We start from the raw sequence: 24,754 nt of genomic DNA on the forward strand, positions 1-24,754 counted from the left end.
CGATTAGAAATTGAGACAGGGCAGGAGACAGAAATGTGTGTAGGTGAACACTTTGCAATTCGTCATCACAGTACCATTAGTTTCAAAGTAAGTATGCAACAAGATAGGTTTGGTCTGCGGGTTGTCATTCCAAATTGAGGAAAGGCCCATTATATGGTATCAGAAATTATCTGACAAGTGTAGATTGGAACAGGCTATTTTATGGGAAATGTGTACTGGTAAGTGGGAAACCTTCAGAAATGAAATTCGGAGAGCAAAATATTGTCAAAATAAAAGGTAAGGTAACAAGTGTAAGGAGCCTTGGTTTTCAAGGGTTATTGAGGCCCTGGTTAAGAAAGAAAATGGAGGTCTGTAGCAAGGATAGGCAGGAAGGAACAAATATGTTGCTTATGGAGCATGCAAGAGAATACTTAAGAAAAATATCAGGAGGGCTCGAAGAGACATGAGGTTGCCCTTGCCGACAAGGTGTAGGAGTGTAAGGGAATCTGCAGATATTGAAAGAGAAAGGGGATTACAAGGGACACTCTCCCATCCATGTACCTATCTAAACTTCTCTTAATCGTTCACATCGACCTCGCATGCACCACTTGTGCTGGCAGCTCGTTTCACACTCTCACGACCCTCTGGGCAAAGACTTTTCCTTTCATGTTCCCCCTAAACAATTCAACACTCACCCTTAAACCATGACATCTAGTTATAGTCACACCCATCTTCAGTGAAAAGTCAGCTTATATTTAACCAATCTATAGCCGTCACACTTCTGTATACTTCTGTCAAATCTCCCTACAATTTTCCACATTCTGAGGAACAAAGTCCTAACCTATTCAATCTTTCCTTATATAGCTCAGACCCTCCAGTCCCGGCAACATCCTTGTAAATTTTTTTCTGTTCTCTTTCGACCTTATTTACATCCTTCCTATAGGTCGGTGACCAAAAGTGCGTACAATAGTCCAACATAGGTTTCTTAAACAAATTAATTTTAAGTTGTTTAATTTTAAACAACTTCAACAAATCATAAGCATGAGAAAGTCTTCAGGTGCTGGAAATCCAAAGCAATACACACAAAATATTGAAGGAACTCAGCAGGTCAGGCAGCATCAATAGAAATAAACAAGCAGTCGGTGTTTTGGGGTGAGGCTCTTCTTCGGGACTGGAAAGGATAAAAAGGTGGGGGGAGAGGGAGGAGTATAGTTAAAGGTGACAGGTGAAACCTGATGGGAAGAAAAGTTAAACAAGGGTTGGGAGGAACGAATCTGATTGGAGAGGAGAGTGGACCATAGGAGAAAGGGAAGGCAGAAGAGATCTTGGGAGTGGTAATAGGCCAGTGAGAGGCCAGATTAGGAAATATAACAAAGAGGACGGGAATTGTTTCTTAGCAGAAGAAGAAATCAATATTTATGCTATCAGGATGGAGGCTAAAACAACGGAATAAAGGTTTTGCTTTTCTACCCTGAGGATGGCCTCATCATAGCACAAGAAGAGGCCATGGGCCCACATGTCGGAACGGGAATGGGAATGGGAATGGGAAATAAAATATTTGGCCAGGGCGAAGTTCCGGTTTTGGCGGATGGAGATAAGGTGCTCAAAAAGTGGTTCCTCAATTAACCACGGGTCTCATCAATGTAGAAGAGGCCACATCAGGAGCACCAAACGCAATGGACAATCCTAGCAGATTTGCAGGTGAACTGCTATCTCACCTGGAAGGATTGTTTGGCGATGTGAATGAAGGTAAGCGGGAAGGTGAATAGGCAGGAGCAGCAAATTGGCCGCTTGCAGATATTAGTGCCAGGAGACAGATTAGTGCGAAAAAACGAATGGACAAGGGAATCATGGAGGGAACGGTGAATGGCAGAACTGGAGCGGGGTGGCAGGGGAGTAAAGATACATTTGATTGTGGGATCCTTTGAAGATGGTGAAAGTTGTGGCGGATGATGTGTCAGATACGGAGGCTCATGTGGTGGTAGAGAAGATGGGGTGAGCGCCAATGTTCAGGAATTGGGAGAGATGCGAGTGATTGCAGCATCTATGGTGGAGGAAGAAAGAGAAGATCTCTAATGTCCTGGAATGGAAAGCAGCATCCTCGGAACAGATGAGGCGGAGGCGACGGAACTGAGAAAAGGGAATAACATTTTTACAGGATGGAAAGAGGCACAGTCAAGATAACTGTGGGAATCTTTAGGTTTATATATATATTGATACCTCTATCAGTCTATGTTTCTACTTCAGGTAAAGCAGTTTAACATTTGATAATAACATTGAAATATGAAGATAGGTAGCCAAATAACAATCGTTCATCTCAGATCATGTTGCAAACGGAAGCTGCGCCAATTCATTCCATAACCGTAAATTCCAGCAGGTGCAAGATTTCTCGAGCATGAAACGGCGTTTGTGAGAAAACAGGCGCATGGTCAAGTGGATATGGTCCTCTTCATCTGGAACGAAATATAATGACACTATAATTCAGCACCATTTGCGGAATTGTTAACGCAATGATTACAAAGATATTTATCGTACAGACCAATGTGCCGCATCCGCAGAATCTCTTGAGTTAAAGAAATTAACTGACTAGTTTAAGCGCAACGTGACACAATGGCACAATAGTTATCAGATCTGTCACAATTCCAGCGATCTCCGTTCCATTTAGATCTCAAGAGCTTCAACATACTCCGGGTGATGGTATCTGTTTCTGATAGGTCCCCAGTGTCCTCCCATATATCAAAATGAATGTTTTAAAACTTCATGATGGCTTCAAAAATTACAATGATTTTTCTGAATACAAAAGAATAATTATAGCAGTTATCAAGACAAGAGATAATTTAGTTTACGTCATTTAAGTAAATATGATGAAATGCATAAATAAATAAATAGATAGATAGATAGATAGATAGATAGATAGATAGATAAATAAATTTATTAGTGCCAAATGGACGTCTTAACACGATTTGAATCATTGTTAGCGACAGGAAGAATAAACAAACTATGCAAACACACACTGTTATAATAAGACTATCGTTAATTCTGTCCAGATCAGATCGTCTATTGAATGACCAGAATGTACGGCGCTATATGTAAGCAAGAACAAACCTCACTATGATTCGCTTCCGTAAAGCATTCCTCGTTACCTAGAACGAAATATAATGGCATGAAAATAAAGCACCTTTCGCAAAATTGTTAACGAAATTATCGTAAAGATATTTATAGAAGCACTCAAATTACAGCATCTGCAGAATCACTTGTGCTGGTTTTTTGTCCAACGTGTCGCAATAGCGCAATAATTATTCCACCGCAACCACTTCCATAGAACCATAGAACATAGAATACTTCGGCACAGTACAGGCCCTTCAGCCCTCCAGTTGTGCCGACCCATATAATCCTTTAAAAAAGTACTAAACCCACACTACCCCATAACCCTCCATTTTTCTTTCATCCATGTGCCTGTCCAAGAGGCTCTTAAATACCCCTAATGTTTTAGCCTCCACCACCATCCCTGGCAAGTCATTCCAGGCACTCACAACCCTCTGTGTAAAAAAACTTACCCCTGATGTCTCCCCTAAACTTCCCTCCCTTAATTTTGTACCTATGCCCTCTGGCGTTTGCTATTGGTGCCCTGGGAAACAGGTACTGACTATCCACCCTATCTATGCCTCTCATAATCTTGTAGACCTCTATCAAGTCCCCTCTCATTCTTCTACGCTCCAAAGAGAAAAGTTCTAGCTCTGCTAACCTTGCCTTATAAGACTTGTTTTCCAATCTAATCAACATCCTGGTAAATCTCCTTGGCACCCACTCCATGGCTTCCACATCCTTCCTATAATGAGGTGACCAGAATTGAACACAATACTCTATGTGCCGTCTCACCAGAGATTTGTAGAGTTGCAATATGACCTCTCTACTCTTGAACTTAATCCCTCTGTTAATGAAGCCGAGCAACCCATAGGCCTTCCAGCGACCTCGGGTCGATTGTGATCTCAGATGCTTCTACATTCTCCGAGAAATCGCATGTGTTTCTCTAAAGTACCCCAGAGACCTCCCACATCCATAGTAATAGAAATTAAGTGAACTGGCAACTCTAAATTTCCTGAAGTATGTGTTATTGGAGGAGAATCGTGGGCATATCTTGTTACAGGGGAATAAATTGGAGCGTCAAATCCTGTGAGAGCAGACACAAAACACAGTAGGCCGAATGTTCTGTGAGTCGCTACAAATTTTGCAGAAAATTGCAAGATTTTTTTGCTTACACCAATTGCATTTTCTCGTTCCGAAAATTAAAGTAATCGTTTGGCATGCGAACGAAGTATACGGCGAGAGAATGGGAATAGATAATTAAGCACGTCATAGGCTGGCCGAGAATTGAATGCTTGACTTCTGCTAAATATCTGAAATACGTGACCCAGATGTTGCAGCTTATTGAAACCCCAGTGATGATTGTGCTGTCCTGGAAAAGACGCAGAAATGGTTTTTTTTTGTCTTGCTTGTGGATTTGGGAAATGTTCTTTAAATCATACCCTTTCTTTCCTGCTTTCGGCACCGCGTCCCAATGACGATCATTAGCACTAGAATCGCCAGTACGCCCATCGCACAACGGAGAACCCAAACGAAAAGAGATTTGCCAGAGGAACCTGGAGTTTTCAAAGAATATACGTTATGGAAGCTGAGAAGTAAATATATAACTCTCTTTTTTGAGAGGAGCTGAAGAGTCGCTGCTGGTTCTCGTGCTAGTGGTGGCATTAGGGTGTGTGAATAATAGCGGATAAGACAACCCAACACAGATTAAAAGTATGAGAGAAAATTAATAAATAAAATACACAGCCCTCTCTTTATCAAAATAAACCCCGAAGTTATTCTATATTGGACAATTAAAGTGTGTTTAATCAGGCTCGATGTGACTATGGCTGATGGATTGCAGTGTCTGAAACAATTTTCCCAATTTTCCCAGTGCAAGATTGACACAATATGTAGATGCGCCTACAAGAGGAGAGGCAGTACTTGATCTGGTATTGGAAAATGAACCTGGTCAGGTGTCAGTGGGAGAGCATTTTGGAGATAGTGATCACAATTCCATCTCCTTTACCATAGCATTAGAGAGGGATAGGAACAGACTAGTTAGGAAAGCGTTTAATTGGAGTAAGGGGAAATTTGAAGCTATCACGCAGGAACTTGGAAGCATAAACTGGGAACAGATGTTCTCAGGAAGATGTACAGAAGAAGTATAGCAAATGTTTTGGGGATATGTACGTGGAGAGAACCGGAGTTGAGATATTTTATATGTCTCGGATAGAAATCTGATGGAAACGCGAAACGGAACGGAAACTCCTGCAAACAGTTCAACTGAAAGGTACGGAATCACTGGTAAAAAATGATTTTTTTTTCAAATGGATTACAAAAGAAACATCAATACACGTGGGTGGAAATGCAAATTATAAAGAACTTGTTTCCCAATTTTCTAAAAATTCAAAAGACATTAAATGTAAAATTTTGTCACAGAAGTGCTTTTATTAATGCCTGTCTTGCAACCCACAGAATTCGATATTAACTAAAAGCCCTTTAACGGTATGCTGTACTTAGAGTTTCAAAGAATTAAAGTGGATTTTCCTTGCGACCTCTAACAAGTAGTGATGGCTCATTATATGTATATTTGAGAAATTAGCAGGACATGCCCTTGTACCTTGGTTAGATTTGGAAATAGAATAGACTGCCACGGCTGAAGTATTGAGGGAGACATGAGATACCGAACAGGTATATTTTGTGCCGTTCTTATCTGGCTGCATCTCTGTCAAGCTGCTCGAAACCTCATAAAGACCTTCAGTGTCATTCTTTACTTTGGTATGCGTGCCCAAAACTATCTCAACATCATTTTTATACCAGGTAAGCGAGAAGTCCATAGGATAAAAGGCACCTGTTTCACACACAATAATGAAGGCGGTAGTTGAATGCTTTTTCACGAACATTTTCAATGGAGTTGGTACTACTGTGGAACAGATAATGGAAAAAATGTTAAATGACTTTGCGATATTGACGTATTTCCCTTACATTATCCTTAGGTTCATTAACTGTGATGTTTGCATTTGAAGAAATATTAGTAATATGATCTATATCAACTACTAATACCTGACTCTGATTCATATTAGACGACATCATTTGTTGTGTCTCAATAACGCCTCTGATATTCATAAACTATTTTTACGGAGTCAGATTTAACCAAATAATCCTGACAAAAGGCAGCACGGAGAAACTCTAAATTTGTTCTACACAGATACTGACGAGCAAACTGCAGCTTAATTATGTGAAAATGAATAAGTAAGCTGCTTTATAATAAAAATATCTTTACAGAAGTGAGTGAAAATAGTATGCCGTTTTCAAATTCGCCAGCAGTCAACGCCTTGCCATTTGAAAGGGTGATCGCCCTTCATTTATTGAAGGAGTGCATGGTTTAGTTTTGAATTTTTCACACTCCAGGAGACAGTGCAGAGTAGTTGACCAGCAGGGGGTTATACACTGTATTTTAAATCATTTGTATTAATTTTATACTTCTTTTGGAATGTCGAACAGTAACATAAGCAGTCAGAGAGGAGAATTGGGACCATTGGGAATTGGATTTAATGAAGTCAAACGCCATGTAATGCATATTGGAAGATAATAATATGTTCTCAGCGAAACGTATGGAAGAAATGTGGTCAGGGGATTTTTGCATGGGGTTCTGAGTAGGTACATTCCAATGAGACATGGAAGGGATGGGCTTAAGAAAAAAAAAATAGGAGAGCCAGAAAGGGCCATGAGAAGACCTTGGCGGACAGGATTAAGGAAATCCTCAAGGTGTTCTACAAGTATGTGAAAAGCAGGATGATAAGACATCAGAGACTGAGACCAATCAAGTGTGACAGTGGAAAAGTGTGTTTGGAAATGGAGGAAATAGCAGAGGTACTTAATGAGTACTTTGCTTCAGTATTCACTACAGAAAAGGATCTTAGCGATTGTAGGGATGACTTGTAGTGGACTGAAAACCTTGAGCATGTAGATATTAAGGAAGAGGATGTGCTGGAGCATTTGGAAAGCATCAAGTTGAATAAGTCACCGGGACCGGAAGGGATGTACCCCAGGCGAGGGAGGAGGTTGCTCAGTTCTGGCAATGATCTTTGTATCATCAATGAGGACAGGAGAGGTTCCGGAGGATTGGAGGGTTGTGGATGTTGTTCCCTTCTTCAAGAAAGGGAGTAGGGATAGCCCAGGAAATTATAGGCCAGTGAGTCTTACTTCAGTGGTTGGTAAGTAGATGGAAAAGATCCTGAGAGGCAGGATTTATGAACATTTGGACAGGCATAATATGATTAGGAATAGTCAGCATAGCTTTGTCGCATAGGCAGGTCGTGCCTTGCGAGCCTGATTGAATTTTTTGACGATGTGACTAAACACATTGATGAAGGTAGAGCAATATATGTAGTGTACAGGGAGTTTAGCAAGGCATATGATTAGGTACCCCATGAAAGGCTTATTGATGAAGTAAGGAGGCATGGGATCCAAGGGGACATTGCTTTGTGGATCCAGAACTGGCTTGCCCACAGAAGGCAAGGAGTGGTTGTAGACGCGTCACATTCTGCATGGAGGCTGGTGGCCAGCGGTATGCCTCAGGGATCTGTTCTGGGACCACTACTCTTCGTGATTTTTATAAACGACCTGGATGAGGAAGTGGAGGGATGGGTTAGTAAATTTGCTGATGACACAAAGGTTGAGGGTGTTGTGGATAGTGTTGAGTGCTGTCAGAGGTTACAACGGGACATTGATAGGATGCAAAACTGGGCTAAGAAGTGGCAGATGATGTTCAACCCAGATAAGTGTGTGGTGGTTCGTTTTGGTAGGTCAAATATGATGGCAGAATATAGCGTTAGTGGTAAGACTCTTGGCAGTGTGGAGGATCAAAGGGATCTTGGGGTTCAAGACCATGGGACTCTCAAAGCTGCTATGCAGGTTGATTCTGTGGCATACGGTGCATTGGCCTTCATCAACCATGGGATTGAGTTTAAGAGCCAAGAGGTAATGTTGCAGCACTATAGGACCCTGGTCAGACCCCTCTTGGAATTTTGTATCGAACTACTTATTCCATTATTCTTAACAATCATGTGTCCACAATATGGAAACTTAGAAGGTCATGAGCACAATACAGGCCCCTTCAGCCCACAATGCTGTGCCGAACATGTACTTACTTAGAAATTACGTAAGGTTACCCGTAACCCTCTAATTTTCTAAGGTCCATGTACCTATCCAGAAGTCTCTTAAAAGATACTATCGTATCCAGCTCCACCACCATCGTCGGTTACCCATTCCACACATTCTTCTGGAGGGATGTGTAATAACAGGGGAGTGGGGAAGTTTTAAGAATATTTTCTTGGATTGGGAGGATTTGGTTTAAGAAGAAAGATAGTATTTCATGAGTTTCTTCTGAACGATGGAACCTGAGGGTGATCTAGGTGTTGAAACAAAGAAATTTTGGATTACTATAATGTTCTATTCAGTGGCATGGATATCAGAAGCAAAGCAGCGTATGTTTGAAAGAAGGGAAAGAATTTCGATAAGAATTTGTGAGAGAACTGAGAGGAACGCAAAACTAAAGTAGCTGGTGGATCAGATCCAGTTATAAGGTTGGGAGTCATTTAGACGGGGCATAATAAAGTAAGACGTTGAAAGTAGTGTGTCTAACGTGATGGAGATCCATGGTTGTTCTTCGGCACCAACTTCAAGAAATCAGGGTGCTGAGAAATTTTAGCAGGGAAGCAAGGAGTTTTCATGCCTCTTCACCCTTCGTTTTTGAAATGATTATTGGAAGACTTACATCTCAGGGCGGCAGCTGTTCACAATTTAATCTTCTATAATCCAACGATTCTGCAAATAATATCTTTGGAACTTTATGAATATCTCTATATTACAGATCAATAGAGAAACAACTTCTCCAGTTACTAGTATTGAAGAATAGAGCCAGAGTGTTGTAAAATTCAGTGAATTAAAAGATTTATGGCAAACCCTTGGAGCACCTCTTATTAGCAGACAGAGATAGAGCATTGACCTTATTCTTACAAAACACCCTGGACAAAGGATGTTAAGGCAAGAGTGCTGAATTTGTAAAGACTGGGTGAAGAGTCTCGGCCCGACACGTCGACTGGACACTTTTCCAGAGATGCTGCCTAGCCTGCTGAGTTCCTCTAGCATTCTGTGTGTGTTGTTTGGATTTCCCTTGTCTTTTTTCAAATGATGTTAAAGGACATTTTCATAGTCGACCTGTTACACATATATATATATATAGCGTGTTATATTCTATATACTTTATACGTTATACTATATACGTTCTCCAGTTATTTTAGCTTACCGTGAATTTTTAGAAGTGATCCGGTTCCATTTCTTGCAGGCAGTCCTTTGCGGGTCAATGAACACAGATACATTCCAGAATCTTGGATCATTACATTTTGCAACTCAAAGTACCAAGTTCTTTTACCTCTCCGACCGGAACGTTTTCTGCTGCCGGTGCTTGTCCGTTGGTATTCATTCTCGCCCTGTTTCCACCAATAGACTTTTACCCAGGATTCATCCTGAGAAATGGGAAATACGCAGTAGAACGTGACGTTCTCTCCTTTGGATACCACCGCTTCTTTGGGCGATTGAGATACATTGAACGAAGTTTGATCCGTAGCTAAGAAGGAAAGGTTAAGTTAGTTAAATTGAATTTTTCATAAATGCAACCTACAGCTGATTCACAGTTATCAAAAATATCGTGTAATCTAATCGGACATTGATTGATAAATTAAAACACACAGAAATGAATAAAGCTGTACCTATGTAAATGTTCCCACAGATTGCCAGGAAGAGAAACATACTTGCTGACATTCTGCCTGACAGATTCAATGAGTTTATAGATGTGCGATTTTAACGGTTGAGTGAGAGAGTGATTTATATTCTCTGCTGGATGATTCATATCCTGTCGTGGAGAGGGGCGGTGAAATTACAGCGATTGATTCGTAAATCGGTGACCGATATCAGATCAGGGGAAATAAAATATTTAATAAATCGATTTCTGTTTCCATTTTCTGACCCTCACGTTCTTTACTGACGATGGAAGTGATATAGGAGATTTCACAACGTTTTATGAATTTCTAGTTTCTACTTTTAACATGAGCTAATAGTTCTACAATGCCGAATCCTCACAACCTTTGCACGTCTAAGCACGTTCATAATCATTTTGAATTATAAGCAGGAATAGTTTAGGATACATTGGTGATTAAAGATATGACTAGTACTGGTTCATGAGCCGAGCGATTCTGCTGCCGATCATGGATATATGGTCAACACGCTATTTTGGTGGAACATGCTGAGTTCGAATTTAAGAGAAAAGCTAGGATAATTAAGTTCCCAGGGTTGGAACTAGATGGGAGAATAGTTTAGCCCATAGTGGAGTTGCGGAGCAGAATCGATGGGCCGAATGGCCTACTTCTGCACCTTTGTCTTGTGATCTTGTGGAAGAGATATATACCAGGTTACTGTGGGTAGTGTGAAAGTCATACTCCCCCAGAAGAAATCCCAATGATAAAAGAACCTGAAGCCCTGCCCCCTGCATCAGCTTTTCACCTGTGAGAAACCACTTCGCAAAGCTCTGCTCCTGCTGTTGATAGGGCCTCTGCAATGGCCAAATGCCCGCGAAGCTCCCTTTTTAAATAAGAGAGTTTCCTGTCCCTTTCTTTTCCTTCCGATCTACACAGTTAGATGGACGAGGTTTTGGGTAAGTGTAAGTTCCTTCTCTTCCTCTACCCACACCATCGACTGATTTTCCACACACTTCACCTACTGACCCCCTATCTGCATTCTCCCACTGCCGTACTTGATTCCATGTTCTACCTTCCTCTCTCTTAAGGTTCCACCTGTCACCCAAGTGCGGAGTGGGAGACACTGAAGCAGGTCGATAGTTCACAGACTTTAATGCGAACAGTGTGAAAGGGAAAAGAAAACAATAAATGCTAGGCCAAGCAGGGCCGTTAACTAAAACTCTCAAATGGAAAACGAAACCTACACTGTGGCCGAAAAGAACATTTAAGAATAAAACGAATATCCAACACGAGGAAATCTATAGACGCTGGAAATTCGAGACAAAGGGTTTCGACCCGAAACGTCGACTGTACTTTTTCCTATAGATGCTGCCTGGCCTGCTGTGTCCCACCAGCATTTTGTGTGTGTTGATGAAACAAATACTGCTGGTCTTAAGAGTCAGATGACTCGACAGACCAATTTCTCAGGCAAGACAAAATACGAACAGGCAGCGAAACGTTACTGTGTTGAAGTCTCGACAAATACTATGATGGAATGAATGGGATTAAACACTATCACAATGAAATAATAATTAGCTGACACTTGCATATTCATGAGCACAATTGCAGAATCTGCTGCGCTGCAGAATACCTGGTGTGGCACTATCATCGTCAGCCCAATGTCACTTCCATTGAAATTCCATCAATCATCTCTATTAACCACTATGATTACTACAGCATTGTTTCTTCATCAGTACTCAGCAGTGTTCTGGCACAAACGATGATAACACAGTGAGAATTATGACATAGAAGGCAACAAACTCTTTTACAGTATACCCACTATATCGAAAGTTCCTCCAAATATCTGTGGATTGTCATGGAAAAACATCTATAGAACCAGACAGTAGAGAGTACCTTCCTGTGGGGTGTTTCCTGTCCTGAATTCGAGTGTGCCCAAACTGGATATAACACTGCAAAGTAGAACATCAACAATAACTTATCAGAGATGCAAGGGGCTCCAAGATAACCATTTTCTCTCATTTTTATTCCTAAAACAACTAGGTGCGATATATAAACATTGCCAGAATATTGTCCTAATCGGTGGTGCAGATACCCTTCATTCAATTACACTATATTTCACAGTTTACGACTCTTTGTCAATTACAGAAGCAAATTCCGAGGTACTTAAGTATCACTAACTTGTACGTAAACAGTAGTGTGATAATGTGCAGGGAAAACAGATATTGAGGTAAAACAATGGTTTTCAGATAATAGTATATCTAAGTATTTTGTTCTCCCATCACAGTGCAGTGTTACACAGGAGCAACACTTTGGAGATTGCAGGGTGAATCTTTTGTGCAAAATTAACACCGTACATAACATTGTCATATGAGGAACAGAAAACATAAATGAAAAGCTGGTAGTCTTGATTTTATGGACGTAACATTCTAACATCACTCATTCATATCAACACTGTACTATTTAAAACAAGATACTGTTCTGTAGCTATAATTGTGATCCACTGAAAGGTGTTAGTATTGGTGTAATTGTAGGTTAAATGGAAACAAAATAGATTTTGATTCATGCAGTGGTATCAGAATGGTATTATATGAAGTGCAAATGTATTTTAAGTATTGTACAATAGGAACTTCATTTATACTTGGACAATGCTCCCAGTAAAAGATAGGATTACCCTATTCATATAACCTCAGCCTGTCCGTGCCTGACCGAGACTAACAATTTCCCGATGCAAAAGAAACTATTTCAGGGGGAATCTAACAATCTGATTCACTTTGACAAATTTCACATGGTCCTGTGAATTATTAAGGAAGTGAAACATAATCGAAGTTGTTGCTTCCAGTCTGACTGGAGAATGCAAATAAGGAAATTGAGGAACCAGTTGCATAAGCAGTATTGAAGCCTGGGTAATGAAATCTAATGATTAGGTTCAAGAGGAGGATATAGAATGCTAAACAGTAGTCTCCAGAGAGCATCCTGATGTGTGCATCTTCATTTTCAAGTGTTCCATCTGATGTTGATCTATTGAGATGGTGGATAATTTGGAGTGGATCTAAATCACTCCTCAGGGAGGAGTTGATGTATTTCATGACCAACCTCTCTAAGCAGTTCGTTATAGTTGATGTAGGTGCTCCTGGACGATAGCCATTGAGGCAGGATGTCACATTCTATGGGCAGGAAAATGATGCTGAGATGAAGCTAGAAGCTGTACAAAAAGAAATCTGCAAGCACGGTGCAGTCATAATAACAACAGAAAGAGGTGACAGTAGAACTCAGCTCAAACAAAATAGACAAGTGAAATAAAGAGCAGGTAAAATGTCCAATTACAGGAGATGTTACATGTCTCCATTCCACATCAAAAAGCTCTGTTCAGCAAAAGAATTGTAAGGTTGGATTCACAAAACACTGTTCAGTGACTTAAGTAGTACCCGGAGCTGCTCACAGGCCTGGAGTTATTGAAAGAAAAGTGCCTTATCTAACTGAGACCAGGCAAGACACCCTGCTCTATGACCACAGCAAGGCACATACCAGTCCCATTGATGAACACAGTCAAAGCTGAACTTGAGAGAATTGAGGTGCTTGACATCATAGGTAGAGTGAATGGACTTACTGATTGGTGTGCAGGCATTATTCCAGTTCCCGAGCAAAATGGCACAGTGAGAATCTGTGTTGATCAACCAAAATTGAATAATGTAGTGAGACAGGAGAAGTTTATTCTGCCCTCTGTTGAGCACATATTGGGTATGCGGATGGAGCAAAGTCCTTCACCAAACTAGATGAACTAGATGCAAATTCAAGATTCTGGCAGATCCATTTAGTTCCTGAGTCACAGAAGCTTACAACATTTATCACACTATATGAATGCTATTCCTTCAGGAGACTCCCTGTTTGGCATCTCATCAACCCCTGAACTATTTCAGATGAACATTAACCCAATATTGGAGGGGCTCGAAGGAGTAGTCTGCCACATGGATGATATACTCATCTCAGGAGACTCAAGAGAGGAACATGACCAAAGAGTGGAGGCTGCCTTGGAGAAACTGAAATAGGCTGCAATCACCCTGAATAAAAAGAAATGCCAATTTGCAAAGTTACAGGTGAAGTTATTGGACGACCAACTGTCCTCAGAGTGACTGTAGCCAGATTTAGATGAACTGGCAGGAATTCAAAACATGGAACAACCTACGAATGTATCAGAGATCTGCAGTTTCATTGGCATGGTAGACAAGCTGGGAAAACTCATTCCAGATTTGGCAGAGAAACAAAGCCACTGCGAGATATCTTCTCTCAGAGAAATGTTTGGTCCTAGTATGCACCACAGGAGATATTATTATCATCACTTAAAGCAGCTTTTTTCTCCAACAATCTTGCCTTTTTTAAATTTGAACAAAGCAATCAATGTATTAGCAAATGCCTCTTCCTTTGGTCTAGGTGAAGTACTCATGAGTACTGCAGTGGTGTATTGAAATTGGTGGCAAATGCATCAAAAGCTCTACTTCCCTTTGAGCAGTATTACGCTCAAATAAAAGATAAGACATTGGCTCTCATATGGGCTTATGAACACTTCAACTGCTAATTCATAGGGACTAAGTTCCTACTGGAAACAGACCATACGTGACTTGTCAGCCTCCTCTGCTCAAAATACTTGGATGACTTACCTCCATGTCTGCAAAGATTCACAATGAGGTTTATGCAATACTTTTGTGACATGGAACATGTTCCCGGCTAATAGTTCGCTACACCAGTCTCTCTGTCAAGGATGGCGTGGACAAAAGCTGACTCCGCCCTCATAGATGATATCAATATCTACTTATAATGAAAGTTTCCCTGCATCACAGAATAAACTAGACTAAATTCATGCTGAGCTGAAAAAGGATCAAATCTGGATTTGGATTTCCCTTGTCTTTTTTCAAATGATGTTAAAGGACATTTTCATAGTCGACCTGTTACACATATATATATATATAGCGTGTTATATTCTATATACTTTATACGTTATACTATATACGTTCTCCAGTTATTTTAGCTTACCGTGAATTTTTAGAAGTGATCCGGTTCCATTTCTTGCAGGCAGTCCTTTGCGGGTCAATGAACACAGATACATTCCAGAATCTTGGATCATTACATTTTGCAACTCAAAGTACCAAGTTCTTTTACCTCTCCGACCGGAACGTTTTCTGCTGCCGGTGCTTGTCCGTTGGTATTCATTCTCGCCCTGTTTCCACCAATAGACTTTTACCCAGGATTCATCCTGAGAAATGGGAAATACGCAGTAGAACGTGACGTTCTCTCCTTTGGATACCACCGCTTCTTTGGGCGATTGAGATACATTGAACGAAGTTTGATCCGTAGCTAAGAAGGAAAGGTTAAGTTAGTTAAATTGAATTTTTCATAAATGCAACCTACAGCTGATTCACAGTTATCAAAAATATCGTGTAATCTAATCGGACATTGATTGATAAATTAAAACACACAGAAATGAATAAAGCTGTACCTATGTAAATGTTCCCACAGATTGCCAGGAAGAGAAACATACTTGCTGACATTCTGCCTGACAGATTCAATGAGTTTATAGATGTGCGATTTTAACGGTTGAGTGAGAGAGTGATTTATATTCTCTGCTGGATGATTCATATCCTGTCGTGGAGAGGGGCGGTGAAATTACAGCGATTGATTCGTAAATCGGTGACCGATATCAGATCAGGGGAAATAAAATATTTAATAAATCGATTTCTGTTTCCATTTTCTGACCCTCACGTTCTTTACTGACGATGGAAGTGATATAGGAGATTTCACAACGTTTTATGAATTTCTAGTTTCTACTTTTAACATGAGCTAATAGTTCTACAATGCCGAATCCTCACAACCTTTGCACGTCTAAGCACGTTCATAATCATTTTGAATTATAAGCAGGAATAGTTTAGGATACATTGGTGATTAAAGATATGACTAGTACTGGTTCATGAGCCGAGCGATTCTGCTGCCGATCATGGATATATGGTCAACACGCTATTTTGGTGGAACATGCTGAGTTCGAATTTAAGAGAAAAGCTAGGATAATTAAGTTCCCAGGGTTGGAACTAGATGGGAGAATAGTTTAGCCCATAGTGGAGTTGCGGAGCAGAATCGATGGGCCGAATGGCCTACTTCTGCACCTTTGTCTTGTGATCTTGTGGAAGAGATATATACCAGGTTACTGTGGGTAGTGTGAAAGTCATACTCCCCCAGAAGAAATCCCAATGATAAAAGAACCTGAAGCCCTGCCCCCTGCATCAGCTTTTCACCTGTGAGAAACCACTTCGCAAAGCTCTGCTCCTGCTGTTGATAGGGCCTCTGCAATGGCCAAATGCCCGCGAAGCTCCCTTTTTAAATAAGAGAGTTTCCTGTCCCTTTCTTTTCCTTCCGATCTACACAGTTAGATGGACGAGGTTTTGGGTAAGTGTAAGTTCCTTCTCTTCCTCTACCCACACCATCGACTGATTTTCCACACACTTCACCTACTGACCCCCTATCTGCATTCTCCCACTGCCGTACTTGATTCCATGTTCTACCTTCCTCTCTCTTAAGGTTCCACCTGTCACCCAAGTGCGGAGTGGGAGACACTGAAGCAGGTCGATAGTTCACAGACTTTAATGCGAACAGTGTGAAAGGGAAAAGAAAACAATAAATGCTAGGCCAAGCAGGGCCGTTAACTAAAACTCTCAAATGGAAAACGAAACCTACACTGTGGCCGAAAAGAACATTTAAGAATAAAACGAATATCCAACACGAGGAAATCTATAGACGCTGGAAATTCGAGACAAAGGGTTTCGACCCGAAACGTCGACTGTACTTTTTCCTATAGATGCTGCCTGGCCTGCTGTGTCCCACCAGCATTTTGTGTGTGTTGATGAAACAAATACTGCTGGTCTTAAGAGTCAGATGACTCGACAGACCAATTTCTCAGGCAAGACAAAATACGAACAGGCAGCGAAACGTTACTGTGTTGAAGTCTCGACAAATACTATGATGGAATGAATGGGATTAAACACTATCACAATGAAATAATAATTAGCTGACACTTGCATATTCATGAGCACAATTGCAGAATCTGCTGCGCTGCAGAATACCTGGTGTGGCACTATCATCGTCAGCCCAATGTCACTTCCATTGAAATTCCATCAATCATCTCTATTAACCACTATGATTACTACAGCATTGTTTCTTCATCAGTACTCAGCAGTGTTCTGGCACAAACGATGATAACACAGTGAGAATTATGACATAGAAGGCAACAAACTCTTTTACAGTATACCCACTATATCGAAAGTTCCTCCAAATATCTGTGGATTGTCATGGAAAAACATCTATAGAACCAGACAGTAGAGAGTACCTTCCTGTGGGGTGTTTCCTGTCCTGAATTCGAGTGTGCCCAAACTGGATATAACACTGCAAAGTAGAACATCAACAATAACTTATCAGAGATGCAAGGGGCTCCAAGATAACCATTTTCTCTCATTTTTATTCCTAAAACAACTAGGTGCGATATATAAACATTGCCAGAATATTGTCCTAATCGGTGGTGCAGATACCCTTCATTCAATTACACTATATTTCACAGTTTACGACTCTTTGTCAATTACAGAAGCAAATTCCGAGGTACTTAAGTATCACTAACTTGTACGTAAACAGTAGTGTGATAATGTGCAGGGAAAACAGATATTGAGGTAAAACAATGGTTTTCAGATAATAGTATATCTAAGTATTTTGTTCTCCCATCACAGTGCAGTGTTACACAGGAGCAACACTTTGGAGATTGCAGGGTGAATCTTTTGTGCAAAATTAACACCGTACATAACATTGTCATATGAGGAACAGAAAACATAAATGAAAAGCTGGTAGTCTTGATTTTATGGACGTAACATTCTAACATCACTCATTCATATCAACACTGTACTATTTAAAACAAGATACTGTTCTGTAGCTATAATTGTGATCCACTGAAAGGTGTTAGTATTGGTGTAATTGTAGGTTAAATGGAAACAAAATAGATTTTGATTCATGCAGTGGTATCAGAATGGTATTATATGAAGTGCAAATGTATTTTAAGTATTGTACAATAGGAACTTCATTTATACTTGGACAATGCTCCCAGTAAAAGATAGGATTACCCTATTCATATAACCTCAGCCTGTCCGTGCCTGACCGAGACTAACAATTTCCCGATGCAAAAGAAACTATTTCAGGGGGAATCTAACAATCTGATTCACTTTGACAAATTTCACATGGTCCTGTGAATTATTAAGGAAGTGAAACATAATCGAAGTTGTTGCTTCCAGTCTGACTGGAGAATGCAAATAAGGAAATTGAGGAACCAGTTGCATAAGCAGTATTGAAGCCTGGGTAATGAAATCTAATGATTAGGTTCAAGAGGAGGATATAGAATGCTAAACAGTAGTCTCCAGAGAGCATCCTGATGTGTGCATCTTCATTTTCAAGTGTTCCATCTGATGTTGATCTATTGAGATGGTGGATAATTTGGAGTGGATCTAAATCACTCCTCAGGGAGGAGTTGATGTATTTCATGACCAACCTCTCTAAGCAGTTCGTTATAGTTGATGTAGGTGCTCCTGGACGATAGCCATTGAGGCAGGATGTCACATTCTATGGGCAGGAAAATGATGCTGAGATGAAGCTAGAAGCTGTACAAAAAGAAATCTGCAAGCACGGTGCAGTCATAATAACAACAGAAAGAGGTGACAGTAGAACTCAGCTCAAACAAAATAGACAAGTGAAATAAAGAGCAGGTAAAATGTCCAATTACAGGAGATGTTACATGTCTCCATTCCACATCAAAAAGCTCTGTTCAGCAAAAGAATTGTAAGGTTGGATTCACAAAACACTGTTCAGTGACTTAAGTAGTACCCGGAGCTGCTCACAGGCCTGGAGTTATTGAAAGAAAAGTGCCTTATCTAACTGAGACCAGGCAAGACACCCTGCTCTATGACCACAGCAAGGCACATACCAGTCCCATTGATGAACACAGTCAAAGCTGAACTTGAGAGAATTGAGGTGCTTGACATCATAGGTAGAGTGAATGGACTTACTGATTGGTGTGCAGGCATTATTCCAGTTCCCGAGCAAAATGGCACAGTGAGAATCTGTGTTGATCAACCAAAATTGAATAATGTAGTGAGACAGGAGAAGTTTATTCTGCCCTCTGTTGAGCACATATTGGGTATGCGGATGGAGCAAAGTCCTTCACCAAACTAGATGAACTAGATGCAAATTCAAGATTCTGGCAGATCCATTTAGTTCCTGAGTCACAGAAGCTTACAACATTTATCACACTATATGAATGCTATTCCTTCAGGAGACTCCCTGTTTGGCATCTCATCAACCCCTGAACTATTTCAGATGAACATTAACCCAATATTGGAGGGGCTCGAAGGAGTAGTCTGCCACATGGATGATATACTCATCTCAGGAGACTCAAGAGAGGAACATGACCAAAGAGTGGAGGCTGCCTTGGAGAAACTGAAATAGGCTGCAATCACCCTGAATAAAAAGAAATGCCAATTTGCAAAGTTACAGGTGAAGTTATTGGACGACCAACTGTCCTCAGAGTGACTGTAGCCAGATTTAGATGAACTGGCAGGAATTCAAAACATGGAACAACCTACGAATGTATCAGAGATCTGCAGTTTCATTGGCATGGTAGACAAGCTGGGAAAACTCATTCCAGATTTGGCAGAGAAACAAAGCCACTGCGAGATATCTTCTCTCAGAGAAATGTTTGGTCCTAGTATGCACCACAGGAGATATTATTATCATCACTTAAAGCAGCTTTTTTCTCCAACAATCTTGCCTTTTTTAAATTTGAACAAAGCAATCAATGTATTAGCAAATGCCTCTTCCTTTGGTCTAGGTGAAGTACTCATGAGTACTGCAGTGGTGTATTGAAATTGGTGGCAAATGCATCAAAAGCTCTACTTCCCTTTGAGCAGTATTACGCTCAAATAAAAGATAAGACATTGGCTCTCATATGGGCTTATGAACACTTCAACTGCTAATTCATAGGGACTAAGTTCCTACTGGAAACAGACCATACGTGACTTGTCAGCCTCCTCTGCTCAAAATACTTGGATGACTTACCTCCATGTCTGCAAAGATTCACAATGAGGTTTATGCAATACTTTTGTGACATGGAACATGTTCCCGGCTAATAGTTCGCTACACCAGTCTCTCTGTCAAGGATGGCGTGGACAAAAGCTGACTCCGCCCTCATAGATGATATCAATATCTACTTATAATGAAAGTTTCCCTGCATCACAGAATAAACTAGACTAAATTCATGCTGAGCTGAAAAAGGATCAAATCTGCTGCAAGGTCATGCAATACCATGAGCATGGATGGCCAGCTGTTCTAAAAGGAGCTCACGAACTCAACCCTTGCTGGTTTGAAAGTCACATGCTCACCATTCTAGATGGCTTGCTGCTAAAGGGCTCCATACTTGCTATCCCTGCATCTGTGTCGCCTAAGAGCAAGTAAATCCATGTGGTGGCCTGGTCTGAGTCCACAGCTGGGAGGTTATGTAAATAGAATAAACTGTTATCAAAGAAGTATTGAGGGAGACATGAGATACCAAACAAGTATAATTTGTGTCATTCTGAGCTGGCTGCAGCAGTGTCAAGTGTTTAAAACTCAAGAAGTCCCTGGGTGTTCTTCATTGTCTTGGCCTGAATGTCAATAACTATTTCAATGCCACTCTTATACCAAGTGAGAAATTACTGGCATAAAGGGCAACTGTTTCACACACAATAATGTAGGTGGTAGCTGAATTCGTTTTCACAAATATCTTCAGTGGAGTTGGTACTACTGCGGAACAGATAATGGAAAAAGTTAAATGATGTTGCAATATTGAAATATTTTCCTTAAATTAACTTCTAGTGCATTAAATATGATGGTTGCATTTGAAGAAATGTTCTTAATATAATCCATATCAACTACTAACACCTGATCCTCATTCATATGCTGCATGTCTCTAACTCAGCGATAATGACGTCACTTCAGATAATTGTATTGTATTTTTTTTGGAGTACAAAGACTTAATCCAATAGCATAGCCATGACAATGGACAGCATGTCAAAATTCTAAATTTGTTTCACATATGTAGTGAAGAGCAAACTGCACTTCAATTATGTGAAAATGTCAGTACATTGGAGCAGGCGATCCATTCACTGACCCAGTACTGTGTACACAGTGATATTAATTGAGCACCACATCCCGAGGTGCAAACAAAGTCGACGTCAAAGTTCAGGCATAGATAAAAACATCCAGAGAAATCAAAAAAGCAGAATCAGGAAACAGGCAGAGTCGATATTCAGATGGACAGAATACAGATAGGAATGCTGGAAAGGCTCAGAAAAATTCACTGGCACAATCTGGCAACAAACAGGGGATGGCTCATGAAAGGCTTGATGCAGGACACATGGAATAATGTGGCAGAGAGTGCAGAGGGGAGCTTGAGATGAAGGCAGCAGGGTTGACGACTTTAGCAATGGGAAAGGGGCAAATGAAGTGGGGGACGAGCTTGCGGGAATCCACACTGAGGGGCAGGTCTCCGGTTGAAAGCCACACATGCTGTCCCTGGTAGTAACGTAGAACCTTGGAGCAATGGCAGACAGCTTGATGCTTGATCCTAGCAGAGGCACAGAGAAGGACAGAGTGAGTGCGCCTCCATGTCCTCCAACAGCGGTGGATGAATGCCTCAGCAGATGGAATGCCAACCTCCTCCTCCTGGGCAGGAAACAGTGGAGGTTGGTAGCCAAGGCAGCACCCGAAGGCAGACAGACCAGGGGATGAGGACAGAGGAGTGTTTATGGCGTACTTGGCCCAGGGTAGCTGCCGACTCCATGCAGAGGGGTTCTGGGAGACCAGACACTGCAATACAGCTGTTGGTTGGCCCACTCGGTCTGGCCATTGGTCTTTGGGTGGAATCCTGAAGGCAAACTCACAGAGGCACCCAGAAGATTACAGAAGGCCCTCCAGAAGATGGATGTGAATTGAGAGCCCTGTCTGACTCAACATCTAGAGGTAAACCATGTAATTTAAAACATGCAGGACTAGTAATGTGGCTGTTTCTTTGGCAGAGGGCAGTTTCAGTAAAGGAATGAAGAGTACAGACTTGGACAGATGATCAACTACTGTGAGAATGGTGGTGTTACCATTTGATGGGGGAAGACTGGTTGACAAAATCCAGGGCAATGTGGGACCAGGGTCTCTTGGGGATCGTTAGGGGTTGTAATAGACCAGCAGGTGACCAGTTAGAGTTCTTGCCTTGAACACTGACCGAGCAGGCTGAAACAAATTTGTGAATATGTCATCTCCCATGGAGGGCCATCAGAACCACCGTCTGATGAAGGCCTGAGTACGCTTGGTTTCAGGGTGACAGGATAACCAGGAAGAATGATCCCACTGTGGACAGAGCTGGGAACATAAACACAGTTAGCGGGGCATTGACTAGAGGCTGCCTCACTCTGTTGAGCAGTTTGCATTATGGCTTCAATGTCCCATTGCACTGCACCCACAAGACAGTGAGCAGGGAGGATAACATTGGGTTCCTCAGGGGTTTCAGAGGAAGGATATCTTCGGGAGAGGGCATCAGGTTTTCCATTTTTGAAATCTGGGCGGAAGGACAGAGTAAAATAGAATCTTGAGAAAAACAGGGACCAATGAGCTTGAGGAGAGTTCAGACGATTGGCCCTATGGATATATTCCAGATTCTTGTGATCAGTCCAGACTAAGAATGGCACCTTTGCTCCCTCCAGCCAATGCCTCCACTCCTCCAGAGCTAGCATCGCACCCAGCAGCTCCCGGTTTCCGACATCGTAATTCCACTCTGTGGGAGTGAGGCCGTGAGAGGAGAAGGCACAGGGGTGTATCTCTTCATCTTAGCTGAGCACTGAGAGGTAACCGCTCCTACACCAATGTCAGACACATCTGTCTCCACAATGAACTGCCGGTCAGTGTCAGGTTGAATCAGGATGGGGGCAGAGGTGAAACATTCCTTCAGGACAGAGAATGCTTTTTCAGCAGCCGGGAACCAGGAGAATCTGACAGCCAATGAGGTAAGAACAGTGAGTGGTGCAGCCAGTGTACTGTAATTTCTGATGAAGTGGTGATAGAAGTTAGCAAAGCCCAAGAAGCATTGCAACTCCCGACGAGTCGAAGGTTAGGGCCATTCGACCACCACCTTGACCTTCTGTTGGTCCATCTGAATGGAACCACCTGAAATTACATACCCCAGGAAGGAGACGGTATTGTGATTAAACTCACATTTCTCAGCCTTCACAAAAACCTGGTTCTCCAGAAGGCACTGAAGAACTCTGCGGACATAACTTGCATGTTCGGCAAGGGAACTAGAAAAAAAATCAAAATGTCTTCGGAATACACAAAAAAAATCGGTTCAGTATGTCCCTGAGAAAGTAATTTACTAGGGCTTGGAAGATGATGGGGGCATTGGTGAGACCGAATGGCATGACCAGATACTCAAAATGGCCTGAGCTGGTGTTGAAGGCCATCTTCTACTTGTCCCCTTCTTGGATGCGGACAAGATGGACTTTGACAAGGTTCCACACGGAAGGTTAGTTAGGAAGGTTCAATCATTGGGTATTAATATTGAAGTAGTAAAATAGATTCAACAGTGGCTGGATGGAAGATGCCAATGAGTAGTGGTGGATAACTGTTTGTCAGGTTGGAGGCCTCAGGGATCTGTACTGGGTCCAACCCCTTTATAAATCAGAGCATTGCGTATAGGAGTTGGGATGTAATGTTAAAATTGTACAAGGCATTGGTGAGGCTAAATTTGGAATATTGTGTACAGTTCTGGTCACCGAATTATGGGAAAGATGTCAACAAAATAGAGAGAGTACAGAGGAGATTTACTAGAATGTTACCTGGGTTTCAGCACCTAAGTTACAGAGAAAGGTTGAACAAGTTAGGTCTTTATTCTTTGAGGCGTAGAAGGTTGAGGGGGGACTTGATAGAGGTATTTAAAATTATGAGGGGGATAGATAGAGTTGACGTGGATAGGCTTTTTCCATTGAGAGTAGGGGAGATTCAAACAAGAGAACATGATTTGAGAGTTATGGGGCAAAAGTTTAAGGGTTACACAAGGGGGAACTTCTTTACTCAGAGAGTGGTAACTGTGTGAAATGAGCTTCCAGTAGAAGTTGTAGAGGTAGGTTCGATATTGTCATTTAAAAAAAAAATTGGATAGGTACATGGACAGAAAAGGAATGGATGGTTATGGTCTGAGTGCAGGTCGGTGGGACTAGGTGAGAGTAAGCATTTGGCACGGACTAGAAGGGCCGAGATGGCCTGTTTCTCTGCTGTAATTGTTATATGGTTATAAGATGGTAGGCTGATACAAAACATCATCTGATTGGCTACAGTACAGACAGGGACGGTGCTGATTCTCCTTTGTCTTTCAGTTGGCGTCAGTTGGGTACAGTCAACCTACATAGCTTCGTGCTCTGGAACGTGAATTGGAGATGGGGACAAATGGCAGGGCAATGTAGACTGACAAGGAGCTTGGAACTCACCCAGTGCCCCAGGGACCCTCTGGAATCCCTCCCTCTATGGCACTGCTGAAGGCCAAATCCAACAGTGCTTCAAAGGTGGCAGGAAGATCGTAGGTGACCACCTGATCTTTGATGTTTTCGGAGAGGCCATTCATGAAGGTGCCGTACTGTGCCACCGAGTTCCAGCCACTGGAGGTGGCTAGGGTCCGGAACTCTATGCCCTAATCTGACACAGAAGCATGCCCCTGGTGCATGTGCAGCATTTCACGGGCAGCTTCTCTCCCATGTTTGGAGCGATCATACAGTTTTCTCATCTCCTCAAAACATAACTGAAAACTGATGCAGAAAGGTGAGCCTGCCTCCCCAACTTCTCACCCGACCAGACAGTTG

At 41.6% G+C, this 24,754-nt stretch overlaps 1 protein-coding gene across 1 annotated transcript; it reads right to left on the minus strand.

The window, feature by feature from the left end:
* Positions 1-973: 973 nt before the first annotated feature.
* LOC140740960 (uncharacterized) lies at positions 974-24,519 on the minus strand. The gene is made up of 11 exons (XM_073070601.1): positions 24,386-24,519; positions 23,118-23,200; positions 22,370-22,464; positions 15,040-15,152; positions 14,832-14,912; positions 11,697-11,752; positions 9,356-9,676; positions 5,666-5,968; positions 4,506-4,619; positions 3,085-3,122; positions 974-2,432 (listed from the first exon to the last, which is right to left on the minus strand). The coding sequence occupies exons 1-11, from the start codon at positions 24,517-24,519 to the stop codon at positions 2,409-2,411; spliced, it is 1,362 nt and encodes a 453-aa protein (XP_072926702.1). The 3' UTR covers positions 974-2,408.
* Between the last annotated feature and the right edge of the window lie 235 nt (positions 24,520-24,754).

This window comes from Hemitrygon akajei, chromosome 17, assembly GCF_048418815.1.
Source record: "Hemitrygon akajei chromosome 17, sHemAka1.3, whole genome shotgun sequence".
Classification (NCBI taxonomy): Eukaryota; Metazoa; Chordata; class Chondrichthyes; order Myliobatiformes; family Dasyatidae; genus Hemitrygon; species Hemitrygon akajei.

What these genes read in the sequence shown, in the direction of transcription:
- LOC140740960 (XM_073070601.1), bottom strand. Translation starts at nt 24,519, where the DNA reads ATGAATGGCCTCTCCGAAAACATCAAAGATCAGGTGGTCACCTACGAT. An exon ending in ATCACTTCTAAAAATTCACG is followed by an intron (nt 11,753 to 14,831) that starts GTAAGCTAAAAT and finishes TCTACTTTGCAG; the next exon opens with TGTTATATCCAGTTTGGGCA. An exon ending in AGGAAACACCCCACAGGAAG is followed by an intron (nt 9,677 to 11,696) that starts GTACTCTCTACT and finishes TTTCCTTCTTAG; the next exon opens with CTACGGATCAAACTTCGTTC.